The sequence below is a fragment of the Mesoplodon bidens genome (assembly GCF_964165515.1).
Source record: "Mesoplodon bidens genome assembly, chromosome: 1".
In the NCBI taxonomy this organism is placed as follows: domain Eukaryota; kingdom Metazoa; phylum Chordata; class Mammalia; order Artiodactyla; family Ziphiidae; genus Mesoplodon; species Mesoplodon bidens.
The window spans coordinates 103,769,858-103,784,606 of NC_138176.1; the positions used below are offsets into that span (position 1 = coordinate 103,769,858).

The 14,749-nt window shown below is 54.1% G+C and overlaps 1 protein-coding gene across 1 annotated transcript in view; it reads right to left on the minus strand.

Annotated features, from left to right (window-relative positions):
* ABLIM2 (actin binding LIM protein family member 2) overlaps positions 1-14,749 on the minus strand; it is a 156,171-nt gene that overhangs the window by 12,802 nt on the left and 128,620 nt on the right. Inside the window, exons 18-21 of the mRNA XM_081229099.1 lie at positions 10,477-10,538; positions 4,510-4,564; positions 3,152-3,159; positions 2,862-2,942 (exon numbers count right to left, since the gene is read on the minus strand). Coding sequence (XP_081085225.1) covers positions 2,862-2,942; positions 3,152-3,159; positions 4,510-4,564; positions 10,477-10,538 — 206 coding nt within the window. The remainder of the gene's footprint in view (positions 1-2,861; positions 2,943-3,151; positions 3,160-4,509; positions 4,565-10,476; positions 10,539-14,749) is intronic.

Sequence of the window (14,749 nt, forward strand, 5' to 3'; positions counted from 1 at the left end):
GTTTTTCTGGACTTTTACAAGAGTTATGAATTGTTTTTATATTAAAAATAAAGCTCTCTCCCCTGAAATAAAAACATCGGTGTCCCTTTTTCTCCTGCTGGGATGTAGCCCCTCGGGAGCACCCCCACACACACCCCAGCTCCAAACCCTCAAACCCTGAAGGCTGTGGGATGTGCCCGCTTGTGATAACGCTTCCAATTTGCCTCCTGGCTTGCCTGAGATCAGGAAGAGAATGATTACAGAAAGGCGCACCCTTGGGTGTGTTCTTGGAGATTTGGGTGATTAAACCCATTACCCCCGTCCTCCAAGGTTTTTTTTTTTTAAAGGGAAACATTTACATGTATTAACCACTTGATAGTTTGCACCTTCACTCTGTACTGTAGCAAAATAAGGGTTGGGGTATGGGAGTTGGTTAAAGTGAACCCCAGACCCAAGAGGGAGGCAGCAAGTCCCAAGGGGCGGGTGGCCCCAAGGCTGTTGTTGTGTCAGGAGCTGAGCGGCAGGCACCCCCCCCCCGCCCCCACGGTGGGAGCCAGGAGCCCTCAGGGCACCCACGCTTAAGGAACAAACATGCAGAACAGTGGGAGCCCTTCAGGCGGGTCCTGACTGAGTCACCCAGCAGCCACAGCCTCCTGTTTTACAGCAGTGGGACAAGACCACACCCTCAACAAGGGCTCAACTTCAGCAGGAGCCGAAGAGTGTGTCCCCTGCAGGGGCAGCGGGGATTGTCACGGGTGAGGCCCAGGAAGAGGCTGCCCAGGAAGGGGCTGCCTAGGACCTCGTCCTCCAGATCACAGGGCAGGCATCCCTTAAGCTTGATTCGGGGCCTGCTCTGTGCATTCCTGCTCTCTGAGCACCTCCACGTGCTCTCCCTGCCCCCCACTCACACCCCAGCTTCCTAGCCGGTCCGGCTGCCCCGCCCCCATCCCCGGGAATGACCCACACTCGTCCTAACAGGTCAGAACATTCCAGTCGTCCTTCCTCTTCTACGGGGTAAGGTCCAAATGTCCTGCTAAGTGGCCAGCCTCCTGAGCAAAGGCCCTGGGGTCATTCGGCTCTGTGGTCCTTTGCTGGCAAGATGCCACCCACACCCTGGGGACTCCAAGACTCAGCGGGTGGACTGCACTGCCTGGCCACGGCATCCATGGGCTTGCTGGCTCTGCTGCTTCTCCTCCCTGGCCTCAGCTCCCCACCTCCCTGCAGCTAAGCCCTTGCTGCTGCTGTGAGCCCAGCATCACCCTCCCTGTCTCTAGGTCCCAGGTCTCAGAGCCCCTCTAGGAGCACCCCCACCCCGAGTCTCTTCCTTGCAGACGTTGAGCCCGGGGGAGGGGAGGTGAACGTCTGTCTATCAGTCAGGCCAACACACAAACATTCAAGAGACGGAAGGAGGGAATCTGGGTCTGGAGACATGATTAAGCCCCACCTGAAGGGACCCGTCAGTCAGTTGTCAGTCGTAGGAGCTGGCAAATCCCTTTTAGCTTAAACCACTTCAGGTCAAGTTCCTACTATTGCAACAGAGAAGTCAAAATGAACACGCCTCCCCCAACTGCTGCAGCCACACCAGCGTCCCTGTCCCCTCCTTGCCACCACTACCCCGTACCCTGGGCGAGGGGCTTTATGTGACCTCTCGTGGGTACAGCCACCCACCCAGTGCATATCAACATCCTCATCTTAAACGGCAGAGATCAGGGCTCCAGAGCATCTGTCTGGACCACCTGAGACGGCATTTCTTTACAGATCTGCCTGCCTGGTCTCCACTCATCTTAAAGGGTGGAGATCAGGGCTCCAAAGCAACTGTCTGGACCACCTGAGACAGCGTTTCTTTACAGATCTGCCTGGTCTCCACTCAGATTGGCTCCCACCTGGCAGCCCTCCTGAGCCCCGGGGCACTTCTGGTGCCCCTCAGCCACATCCATGCCCCTACGGCTCCCTCCCAGCAGCCACCTGAGCCCCCGCCCACAGAGGCATCAGGGCAGGGGCTGGCGCTGGCCGGACACACACTCTGCCTAAGTGTTCCCAGCCCTGGGGCACAGGTGGGGCAGGTGGCCCTGGGCCTTCAGGAGCCTCCAGACCCCTCACCCCAGTGAAACCTTCCTGACATGGCTCGGGAGGTGAAGTCCATTGCTGGCCATTGATTTCCTTGTGGGAGGACAGTGAGGATGGATGAAGTATGCACTCCGGCCACTTGGGACCGTGGCTCATGGTGGGGCCCGGTCAACAGATGTCTGTGCCCTTGACCTGCGGGTCCTATAAACATACACTTGCTCCCAGAGCTCAGTATTATTCAAGATCGGGGTGAGTGTGGTCAAAAGAGAAGCCATGGGGGCTTCCCTGGTGGCGCAGTGGTTGAGAGTCCGCCTGCCGATGCAGGGGACACGGGTTCGTGCCCCAGTCTGGGGGGATCCCACATGCCGCGGAGCGGCTGGGCCCGTGAGCCATGGCCGTTGGGCCTGCGTGTCCGGGGCCTGTGCTCCGCAACGGGAGAGGCCGCAATAGTGAGAGGCCCACATAATGCAAAAAAAAAAAAAAAAAAAAAGAGAAGCCATGAATTGGGCCGATTTTCTGAATATTGGTGCTCAGGGAAGAGGCGAACGTTACCCAGTTAAGCACAGTGACGAAGGCTTTCCTGCCCCAAACCGCAAGCAGCTGTGCCCCGCTTTGCACAGCCATCCTTGTTGGGTACATGACCACGTTCTCTGGACTTTAAAACAACGAGGGACCTTGACTCTAAGCCCGTCGCCGGGCACTGCGCGGTTGCCACGGGGACCTTGGGGGCAATGAACGTCGACTTTGTGGACGCCAAGGCAGCTGCAGAGACTCGCTCGGCAGACATGACCCTCCACCCCTGGGGCCCCTCTCACCTCCAGTCTCGTCCGGTCCACATCTTTGGGTAGCTTCACACGGATTCGGTTTGTAACGATGAGGGCGTCATAAGGATAGATCTGCGGGGAGAAGAAAGTCCGGGTTCACCCAGGAAGCAAGCATGTGCGGGGACAAAAGAGCCGAGCCCAAGGCCAGCGGAGAGGTACATACTTGCGTCTGCATCTGACACACACATTTCACAGGGAAAGCACAACAAAAGGAACTTTTAACCTGGGCAGGTGCAGCTCGGCAGCTGGAGGTCAGCGCTGGAGCGGGCGGCCCCTCTTACCTTGTATTCTGTAAGAGAAAGCAGAGACCACAGGGGCTGGGTTAGGACACGCACGAGCTCGGCCCAAAGGTGGAAGCAAGCCCGTCCAGGACCCCCACCCTGCGGTGGGCCGGGCCTTGCGGTCTCCATCCCCGCCCACAGCATCCTCCGAGCTGCAGGGGGACGGGCTCTGGGATCTCCGGCGGGAAGCCAGAGCAGCAGGCGTGGTCGGGAGTCTGCAGGCCAGACTGGGAGCCAGACGCGGCCCCGTGCTCCCCCTCAGCTCTGCTGCTGTCTCCCGGGTGGTCCGGGCCTGCCTCGGTTTACCCCCGTGGAGACAGGCAGCCTTGCTGGGCTCGAACCCCCCTGCCTCTTACTGTTTTACCTTCTTTACCCTTTAGCTCTTCCTTTTCAGTACAGAGCTCCGCGTGCTAGCTTTTTAAAAGGTTTTTCTTCCAGACTAAAAGCGGCTTGTTAAAAGATAAAATCCTATGGATGGGAGGCCTCCGTGAGCACGCGGAACCCACAGGGCAGCATCTCTGGATCTCAGCCACAAGCAAGCCTGTCTCGGGAGGGAGACCCTGGCGAGGGGTTGGGCACCGGGGAGCTGGTCCTTGAATTTCCCCATGTGCCATGGGGTCTCGGCTGCCCCGGCTCTGAGCCCGGGGGCCTGGAGGCCACTTAGAGCTCCTTCCACTCCCACATCCAGCGTGAAGCAGCCCAAGAGAGCAGGCTCCGGGCACCCTCGGGTGACAATCATGAGTGAGCATCGCGGGCCTGGCGGCTCAGAGCTGGCAGAGCCCTTGGGCAGGCGCCTGCCACGTGACCAGGTCTCTCTAGTAACACCAACCTCCCTGCAGGCCACCCTGCTGGTGTGAAGCCCTGGGAGGCCACGTGGAGAGCAGGGCTGGGGCAGCATCTGACCCAACTTCAGACCCGCGGGCTTTTCACTGTGTCTCTGCCTCCTTTATTGCTATAGAATTGAACAGTACGTGTTAGGTTGGCCTCAGCCCTGGCGTGGGACGGTCATTCAAACACAGATCTCTCCCCAGGTGACCCGGAGTGCCAAGTAAGTCAGGGTGGGGTTGGCAGTGCTCAAGACCTGGGTCTTGAAATAGAGAAGCCTCTGAGTTAGGAGGTGGGGAGCGCCGGAGGGAGGGGGAAGGAGAGGAAGCATCGCAGGCAACATCAGGATGGAGGTAAACCAGTCCTTGACCGGAAGAGGCAGGGACATGACTGCCCCAGGCTCCCCGACTCCACGATGCTCAGAGCCTTCTGCCAGCAGCCCTGGTCGGGGGTGGTTTCAGAACGAAACTCGTGGAAACCTGTTAGCGACCCCTGCCCCAGCCAGAGACCCACGGGGTCCCCGCTTCCTGTACCTCGCATGCCCCAGCTGGCATCCAGGTCTGCTCCACAAGGGGCCAGATTGGCATTCTGGAAGAGAAAGAGAGAGGGCGGCAGGGGGCAGGTTGCAGGGCGCAGGCTGTCGCCGGGCTCCCGGCGGCCTGGCCAGCCCACGGTGCTCACTGAGGCTGGGCTCTGGAAGGGCCGTGTGGCCGCCCACACTCGTCAGGGCTGCCGGCTTCCCACGCGGTGGGTTTGCTCACATACCTCCCGCCGCCTTCAGGCCTGAGCTGCCCCTGCCTGTCCAGCCAGCTCCTTCCTGCTGTGATGACAGCTCCAGGGCGCCCGGCCCCTCGGCCCGCAGCTGGCCTGGACCCGGAGGGCGGCTCACTAGGGCTACGGCTCTGCTCCCTCCAGAAGCACTGTCCCCAGGGGCTCAGGGGGCCGGTGTCTGTAAAGTCCCCAGCACAGACCCCAAGTGTCGTGAGCACCCCGTACAGACTGCACCCCATACAATCACAGTGGCTGTGATTGCTGATGATGCCCAGGGATGGTACTCAAAGGGGGCACGGACCTGGCCACCTGTCTCAGGTGCCTCCCTCACCTGTCCATGGCACCAGCAGCCAACTCTGATGTCTGGAATTCTCTTTCCCTCTGCCCACCTGAAAAAGTCATCCTGCAAACCTCGACAGAGGGTTCCTGCCCCACAATGCAGGTGCTGAGGCCCCGCAGGGTCAGTCAGTCCCTCTCCTGTCCAACTCTGTCTTGGCCCTGCATCCGCTGCCCACAGTGGAGAAAAATGTTTTATTTGTGCCCGTATCCCTGGCACCTGGTACAGAGTCTGACACGGGGTCGGGGCTCTTGGCCCGCGCTTCTGGAACTGGGTACAGGGGTTAAATTTCCATGGAGAGAGCTCTGCAGTTAAAGAAGGGATTATATTCTTCACCCTTGGGTTGTATTACAGGGAAAGGGCTTTCAGCACTAATTTACTGCAAGAGGTGCTAAGCCAGGAGCTGGTCAGAGCCCTAGCGAGCACGGGGGCAGGACGAGGCCTCCGAAAGCACCGAGCCCAAAGTCCTTCATCCTGAACAGGGGAAACTGAGGCCCAGAGACGCCGGGACGAGGGCGGTGAGGCAGGTAAGCACCTAAGTGGAGGGTTGGAGCTGGTCTTTACATTTCTTTTTTTTTTTTTTTTTTTTTTTTTTTTTATTTATTTTTGGCTGTGTTGGGTCTTCGTTTCTGTTCAAGGGCTTTCTCTAGTTGTGGCAAGCGGGGGCCACTCTTCATCGCAGTGCGCGGGCCTCTCACTGTCGCGGCCTCTCTTGTTGCGGAGCACAGGCTCCAGACGCGCAGGCTCAGTAGTTGTGGCTCACGGGCCTAGTTGCTCCGTGGCATGTGGGATCTTCCCAGACCAGGGCTCGAACCCGTGTCCCCTGCATTAACAGGCAGATTCTCAACCACTGCGCCACCAGGGAAGCCCTTTACATTTCTTATACTTTGTCCATCATGGATTTTTTTCATTAATTTGGATTTTTCAGAACATTGTATTACCTTGTTTACCTTGATTACTGAGTCCTTTGGTAAGTGCCCTGAATGCCTCACCTTAATCCCAGCACTGGGACCCAGAGCCCAGCAGCCCCTCACCCGCTGGTGACTCTCCGTGACCCTGCACCTCCTCCACTTGACTGAATGATTCTCCTTGGGAGTTTTCAAGAGCAATATTTGCAGACATTTTCTCAGGCCACTGACAAGGACTCCCCGTGCACCTGCCTGGTTAGGGAAGCTCCTGCATAAAGCAAGGCAAACCTGCCTCCCACCTGGTCCGGCCGCGATACGAAAGAGAAATGCTGCCCCCTAGTGCCCGCTGCCCTGCATCACAGGCTGTACACTCCCCGGCCACCGCCACCACCTTGGGCAGTTGGAAACCCCCTTCCTGGCAGCAGAACCGGCTTCCTCTGGTCCGCCAGGCTCTGAGACTAGACAGAGGCTCTCAGGAGGGAGGGTGGGGCGTCCCCTGGGTGGAGGGGAGGTGTCACCGTGTCAGTCCAGAGCAGGGAAAGAGCTCTCTACTCCTGGCCTTCTAAATGCTAAGTGGTGATTATTATCACCATTTAATAGCTGAGGCTCAGAAACGTGAAGCAACTTGCCCAAGGTCACACAGCTAATATATGGAACTGTAAAAACTTTAACCCGTGCATTTTACTTTTCAAAAATTATACTGGGATTGATAACGGTGAGAAGGAAATCGTGGCCATTTCACCATTGTTCTTTTCTTGCTAAAGCTCACACTGGAGTGTGCCTTTTTACTCACTAGCCACTGAGGTGGAAGTAAGAAGGAGTAGAGACTTGCTTTTATAATAACTATTCGTTTGGGAACTACGCTATAGAACTTAGAAGATTTCACAACTATAATGTTATGTGTCCTGGCAATAACCTTTTTTTTTTTTTTTTTTCTTTTTGCGGTATGCGGGCCTCTCACTGTTGTGGCCTCTCCCGTTGCGGAGCACAGGCTCCGGACGCGCAGGCCCAGCGGCCATGGCTCACGGGCCCAGCCGCTCCGCAGCATATGGGATCCTCCCAGACCGGGGCACGAACCCGTATCCCCTGCATCGGCAGGCGGACTCTCAACCACTGCGCCACCAGGGAGGCCCTGGCAATAACCTTAAGAGGTAAGGATAATTTTTTTTTAAAGACTAGGAAATAGAGACTCATAGAATTTAAGTAACTTTTGCCCAAACACACACCCAGGCAGTGGCAGAGCTGGGATTTGAACTCGGGGCTGCCTGATGATAATGCATGTGTTCTTTCCAGCATATCCGACTTTTAAAATTTGTTAAGGTTTTCTTTGTAGTGACATACATGAACCTTTTTATTAATGTTTTATGGATATGTGAAAACCCGATTCAAAATATACGAATTTTTTTCATATGCCTATTAGATTAAGTTCTCTGTTTGCACTATTAAATTGATCTCCATACTTTTTTTCTCCTTCACTAGATCCATGTCTGATTTCAAAAGAGTCATGTTCAAATGGCCTACCATACTTGCGTTTTATCAAGGTCTCTGGCATTGCCATGTTGCTTGGCAAGCTTAAATTTATGAATGCTGTTAACTGCTTTATAACTTGTGTCATCATGAACTAGTGTTCTTTCTTTTTACCACAAATTCTACTAATTCATCTTAACCTTAACTTCTACCTTATCTGATATTAATACTGCCACTCATGCTTTCCTTCTACTTGTGATTTTGGTATCTCTTTCCCATCCTTTGACTTCTAATCCATTAAAAAATAAATAGTGTTTATCTCATGATGACACATTTTTCTTCTTTTATTTTTAAAAAAATCTAACCTGACAGTCTTTGTCATTTAGTAGGAGAATTCAGTCTGTTCTTAGTTAGCATCAGGGTTTTTCAAAATGGGACTCCTTCCAAGGGGCTACCGTGTGGATCTGTCGGTGACCAGCGGTCAGTCTCTTAATTGCTATTAAGCAATTAACCGGGTGGCACATGTTGGAACCAATGCTGTCTCATCCACAGGAAAGCCTTTAGTAGGTGGCTGTTTCCCTATTTATTCTACAGAGAGGTGTGAATATCTACCATGTGTCAGGCTCTGTGGCGGGCTAGTTATCAGGACATTTTAACAAGCTTTGGGACATATGGTGCTGGCCCCTCATGACAAATCCCTTCCAGAACAAGAACCAGGCACATCTCTGCCTCCCCTGATTTACTGACTTCCTTCCTTCCATTTGACAATAACAACTACACAACCGGTCATGCTCAGGAAGCTCACAGCTAAGCGTCGATGGTTTTTCCCATACAGTGTTCTTCTGTGTGTCTCTGATCTAATTTTCTCCTACTTCTTTCTTTTCCTCTCCTTTGGGATTTGGTGTTACTGGGTTTTTGGTCACTCTGCATCTGGGCTTTTACTTTAGGTCACCTGGAATCCTTTCAGAAAGTAAAAACAAACCAAGAAACAACTTAATCTGACATGGCTGAGCTGTAAAAGACTGGCCATCAAATTATCTGGCTTTTCAGCTGAGAAACAGGCATACGATTACATTAGAGTCTTAGAAAGAGTGAAGAAAAAAAAATAGGAGAGAACATTAGTAGGGAAAAAAGAATCCCCCCAAAAAGTCAACAATAATTTTTATCTATCTCCTGGATATTCTAATGTGAAAAGCTAAAAATCCTCATGTGGTGATGAATTCCATCTTTATCGACTCCCCAAGATGGACAGAAGGCCTCACTCACAGGCTTTCTAACACTCTGCTCCCCACCCTGAGGCCAGCAGGGGAAACATTCCCGGAGGGTTCAGCTCTCGACTCTGTAAAGCTTAAGAGTCTGCTCTCTGCTCTAGGAGAGGCCTGAAGATGGTGTCCCTGCCAGAGTGTCTGGATCAGCTGTTCCCAGACTCCTTGGGGGTGGAGCCTCCGGAGGCCACACCTTCCCCACAGGTGGTGGGAGCCATCGACCCACGTCCTTCCAGCCTGGCAACCAAGAAGGGACTCTCCCTAGAGGATGCATAACCCGGCCGCCAATGACGCAAGCTTGGAAGTGCTGACGTTCATGCTCTTTGTCTCCCATATTTTGAGAAACCCCAGGACTTGGATTTGGGAGTGGAACACCTCGGCGTGGATGTGGCCCAGTCCGTGACCTCGGCACTCACGGCCCCTGAGTCAGAGAACAGCTGTGCCAGGTGAACAGAGAACATTCTGACTGGTGCTCACTGCCCTCAGGACCCTCACGCTAAGCCTAAGGATCTACGTTCCCTGGCTCTGTGGGAGTTCTGTGGACTCCTGCTTTCTCATGTCCCCTGCATCCTTCCTTAGAAGGGAATTCAGAGATGCATGCTACGTGCCATTCCAGCTCGGCCCATTCTGAATAAACGGGGTGGGGGGGGAGTGGTTAGTGGGATGGGCGGGGTTCCCTCGAGCAAACCGTGCAGAGACACCTGGGCCCCGGACACACACAGCAGCAGGGCCCACAGAGCTCGAGAATGACTGAGAAAGGCCCGAGGACACCCGCAGCTTCCGTGGTGGCGTCCCTGTTCTTGGATGTGCCCCATGGCCTGGACCCTGGACTTGAGGTCTGCCTGAGGGATTGTCGTCCCCTGCGTTACACACTTGTTGCTGGGACCGCCCCAGGGCAACACACGGGGACTGAAGTCTGAGTGGCTTCTCTTGGGGGGTGAATGGCTTTGGTTTGTGGGCAAACTTCCTCTGACCAGGAAGAGGCTGCCTCAGTGGTAGCAAGTCTCCTGGGGCTGTGTGTGTGTGTGTGTGTGTGTGTGTGTCGGAGGGTTGGCGGGGGGTCTGGTGTCATCACGCCCGCTCCACCTGAGGGGTCCTTACTGGAGACCTAGCAAAGCTGTGGGGAGAGGGACAGACAAGAGGGCCCAGCTGTGGGGGACAAGTCAGGCACCACGCTGTCTGGGCTCACGTTCTCACGTCCCCGGATTCAGAGAGCTGGGAAGGGGGCAGTCAAAGCAGCCTTCGGCTGGGAGTGGGCACAGAAAGCCGGCCCCTCGGTGTGGCCCCAGTAACGGTCACAGCGCTAAGGGCATCATCAGTGGTAACCATGGTCATGGTACTAACACTGGGGCCCGGGGAGGAAGGGCGCTGCAGGGAAGGAATGGATTCTGGGCCCACATGGCTCACGGAACCCCTCCATCCTTTAAGATCCTTCTTAGGCTCTAGGTCACAGGAGAAGGACGGTCAGGAGGGCCTTAAAGAGGGTCTGATTCCTCTGGGTGGCCCCGCTGCCCCTGCCCCCCGACACTGAGGTCTCCCTGGGGGCTGGGGGCTGGGAGCAGAGGGGAGGAGGGGTGTTGCCGGGTGGTGGTCTGGCCTTGGGTAGAGCAGCAGGCAGATGTGGGTGGGTAAGCAGGGTCCCCAGGGCCCATCCTCCTGGCCGTGTGGTCACCAAGCTGTGGGAGCCGCCCTAGCTCATGGCAGCCGTTAGTACGCATGTGCTGGGGAGGGCGTGCGGGGCCGAGTACCTACCCGGTGGTCCAAGCCATTCTTGCCATGTCCTGGGACAGGGTCAGACTTGGAATAGGGGAACCCTGAAACAGACACAGCACAGCTGTCATGCACGCAGCCAGGTCGGCGGGCTGCGCAGGTGACATGGGATGGCCCTGAAGATCCCACCTGCCTCATTCAAGACCTCTATCCCCAGGGCACTGACTGAGGATGAAGCCAGGAAGTGGTGACGTCCCCGAGCCCACCCATGACACCAGAAACATCACGGAGCCTGACCCGGCCTGGCAGCCACCTGCATCCTCTGAAAGAGCCTCTATCACCAGGCCAAGCTCCTCACCTAGCTGACCAGGAGAGCAGGGGGCAGAGGGAGGAAGGGGCCCCCATGCAGGGTAGGGCTGTGCCATCCTGTGCCAGAGGCGGCCAGCGGAGGCCCAGCACCACCAGAGGTGGCCTGCAGACTATTTTTTCAAAACCCTTGAGCTGTTCGCAATTGGAGGATTTCACATTAAAATCCTAATTTCTAGCTTCTCAAAGGGCCAGTCTGGGACACTGGGCCCTGGATTCCCTGTGGGAATCCCACACCTGGTCTCCCTCACTGATCACATCCCTGGCTGCTCTGGGGGGCCCAGGACTTTGAGACCCCCCAATTAACCACTTCAATGCCACATCTGGAGAAAGCAGAGCGGAAACTCCTGGCTCAGAAGTCAGTGTGGGATGTGCCCCAGAAGGGAGGCCAAGGGGCACAGCCTGGGCCCCCTGGAGGGGCAGGGGACCTCCACCACCCTTAGAAGCACCCTTAGGAGGCCTTTCCCGGCTGCCTGAACTGTCTTTCCAGTAAAAGCAGGGGCCATGTCTGCTGCATCTGGGGGTCCCTGTCCCCCCCAGCTCAGGCAATAGCACTGGCTCTTGGGAGCCACCGGGCTGCCCGTGAGGGCTCAGCGGGGACGGCGGGTCCCACCCCTCTGTGTTCACGAGGCTGTAAACCGGAGGACTGAGTCTCCAAAGGTGAGACGGGCGCTGTGCACAGAACTGCCTGTCCGTCCACCCACCCACCCACTCCAGGAAGGCCTGCTTCTGAGCACAGGATGCTGGTCGATCCAGGCGCCTGTCTTGTGGGGTGGAGGGCTAGAGAAGACATTCTGTACAGGTCACACCCGTAGGAAAGGCCTCAGCTGGGGACCTGCCTCGGGGACTTGTTTGTCCCAGGGTAGTCTGTGGGAAGGTTCCAGATGTGGGTCAGGAAGGGCCTTTCACAACATGAAGGGCAGGGTTCTCAAACTGGTTTTAGCCAAGGAGCCCTCTTGTCACAGGAAATCTATGTGAAAACTCCGATACGTGAAACAGAGGAGAGCGGAGCTGGAGGGAGAGAAGCGGGGCCAGATGCTTGGGCCAGGCCTGCCGGGTATCCCTTGCCCTTCCTGGTTGCCCTGGGCTCTGCCAGGTAAGTGACCTAGCCAGCTCCTCCCATTTCACAGCAGGGGAACTGAGGCCCAGGGACACAGAGGGACCTGCCCAAGGTCACCCAGCCCTGGGACACAAGACAAGGGCCTCCTGACTTACACTCCTGAGGTCCCTCCAGGACACACCTGCTTCCCAATTTATACCCAGAGCCAGGCACACTTGGGCATGTGAGGCTGTCGGGTTGAGGATCTAAGGGACCCTCAGCTGAGACCCAGGAGCTCCTGATCAGTCAGGGATGCCAGAGTAGTCTTCTCAAAGTGGCGTCTCCAATAATTAGCACCAGCCATGCCTGGGAGCTTGCTACAGAGGCAAATTTTCAGGACCCACCCCAGACCTACAGACTCAGAATTCTGGGGCTGGGGTCCAGCGGTCTGTGTTTTACAAGCCCTCCAGGGCATTCTGATACACACTAAGGCTTGGAAACCCTTAGGGCCCCGAGAACGACTATGCCCTCACCTCCAGCCTTACCTGCTCTAAATCAGCGGTTCTCTACCCGGATGCACTGCAATCACCTAGCCAGCTTCTAAAATCCCCTGTGCTCAGGCTGCCGGCCTCTGGTCTCACAGTAGGTGTAGAGACCTTACTTCCACTCAGGCCACTTCATCTTCCTCACTCATCAACTATGACTGTCTTCGCTCTTTCTCCTACCTGCCTTGAACTTCCATATCGGATGATGTAATAATTTTTGCTTCGATCATCAAAGATTTAAGAAACTCATCACAAGAAGGATAGTCTGTTATACTGACCCCTATTTTAACCTGTTTTGATGTTCTTCCTTTCTGAATTTCCGAGCTCTCTTATCACTTCCTTTCTGTTTGGAGAACTGCCTTTAGCCAAGTACATCTGCGAGTGAAAACTTGTCTTAGTTTTCCTTTGTCTGAGAATGTCCCCATTTTCCATTCATTCCTGAAGGATTTTTCCATCCAAGATAGAATTCACATCCACAGCAAATGTCTTTCTGCACATTAAATACATGCCATCTTCCTCTGGCCTCCATGGTTTCTGGGGAGAAATTGGCTGTCGTTTGCATTGGTGTCCCCAGTAGGGAGTATATGTCTTTTCCCTCAGGCTGTTTTCCGTATTATTTTTTTCTGTCTTTAGTTTTTGTAAGTTTAATTATGGTGTGTTTTGGTGTGGATTACTTTGAGCTTATTCTACTTGGGGTTCACTCAGTTTCTTGAGCATGTTAAGTTTATGCCTTTTGCCAAATTTGTTAAGTTTTCAGGCATTATTTCTTTGAATATTTTTCAGACCCATTCTCTTCTTTCTGGGACTCCAGTGATACAAGTGCTGTCTGACAGGTCTCTGAGGCTCTGTTCATTCTTTTCTGCTATTTTCTCTCTGCTGTTCAAGTTGGATAATTTCTGTAGTCCTATCTTCAAGTTCACTGATTCTCTCCTCTGACAAATCCTGCTATTCTGTTATTAAACCCATCCAGTGAATTTTTGAATCTTGGTTATTTTATTTTTCTTTCCTGTAATTTCCATTGGATTCTTTTTTTATAACTTGTATTTCTTCTGTGAGATTTTTTTTCTTTTTCATTCATTTCAAGAGTATTTGCAATCATTTGTTGAAGCAGTTTTGTGATGACTGCCTTAAAAATCCTTCTCAGGATAATTCCAATATCTGATTCTTTTCAGTGTTAGGATGTGTTGATTGCCTCTTCACATTCAAATGGTTATCTTCATGGTTCTTGGTGTAATGAGTGATTTTCCACTGCATCCTGGACATTCAGATATTATGTTGGGAGACCTGGATCCTAGCTAAGTTTTCCATGTCAGCAGGCTGTCACTGTGCTTAGGTTTAACATGTGGGGCATATCTTATTATGGGCTGTGAGTCTGAAGTCAGTTTAGTTTTCAGAATGCTCGTTAAAGTGCTCTTCTGGCCTGCTGCATCCACCTGGTGTTTCTGGTAGCAACCTGGGGTGAAAGGTGCTTCCCTGGTTGCCCTGCACCCCGAGGTGGGGGTGGGAGACACCAGCCATGGATGGAGAGTGTTTCCCTGGGCCTATTCTCCAGGCTGCTGGGTGCCAGTGGGCCTTCTCCTGGGTACCAGGGAGGGCAGTCATCTACTTGGTCACCTTGTCCACTGCATGGGAGGTGAGAGACACTGGTCCTGCATGTTTCCTCAAGTCCTCAGGTCTCTGGCCAGTCCACCTTCCTCTCTCTACCCTCCAGAGTTCTGTGATTGTCTGCCCTATTGTTCTTGGGCTTTTCAGTTGTACTGAGTGGGAAACAGCAGGGAGAGAGGAGTCTCCAGTATCACATCCCTGGGATGCTATCAAGACCCATTAGAATTGGCCTCTCTTGGGATGGGACCAGCCATCAGTAGATTTCAGAGGTCCCAGGATCCCATGTGCAGCCAAGATTGAGAACCACCCGTTTAAAAGGTCCCTTCACATATTCAGAGATTTTCTTGACTGTCACAAGCCAAGGCATTACACATGAGCCCATTTTACATTTCAGGAAGCTGAGGCCTAGTGAAATTAAGTGACCTGTATAATATCAAATTGTTATTCATGAAGAGGATGAGACAATCTCCCAGGACCCTAGCATCGGGAACCAGTAACCCTATCTGCTCCAGCAGCCCTGCCCTGGTGAGGGTTTGCAGGTGTGGGAGTCTTCTAGGGACCTGCCTGGCATATGGCATTGGCTGGCCTTAAGAGTGTGTGCTGTGTGTATATTAGAGAGAGAGAGAAGGCACACAGGGGGAAGGCAGGTGTGCTGGACCTGGACAGGTGGTAGCTGGGTACTCATGACCCCGAGTTGTATCAGGCCCTGTAACCACTGGACACCTGCCCGCGCCCCATGTCCAAGCTCAGCCTAACTAGG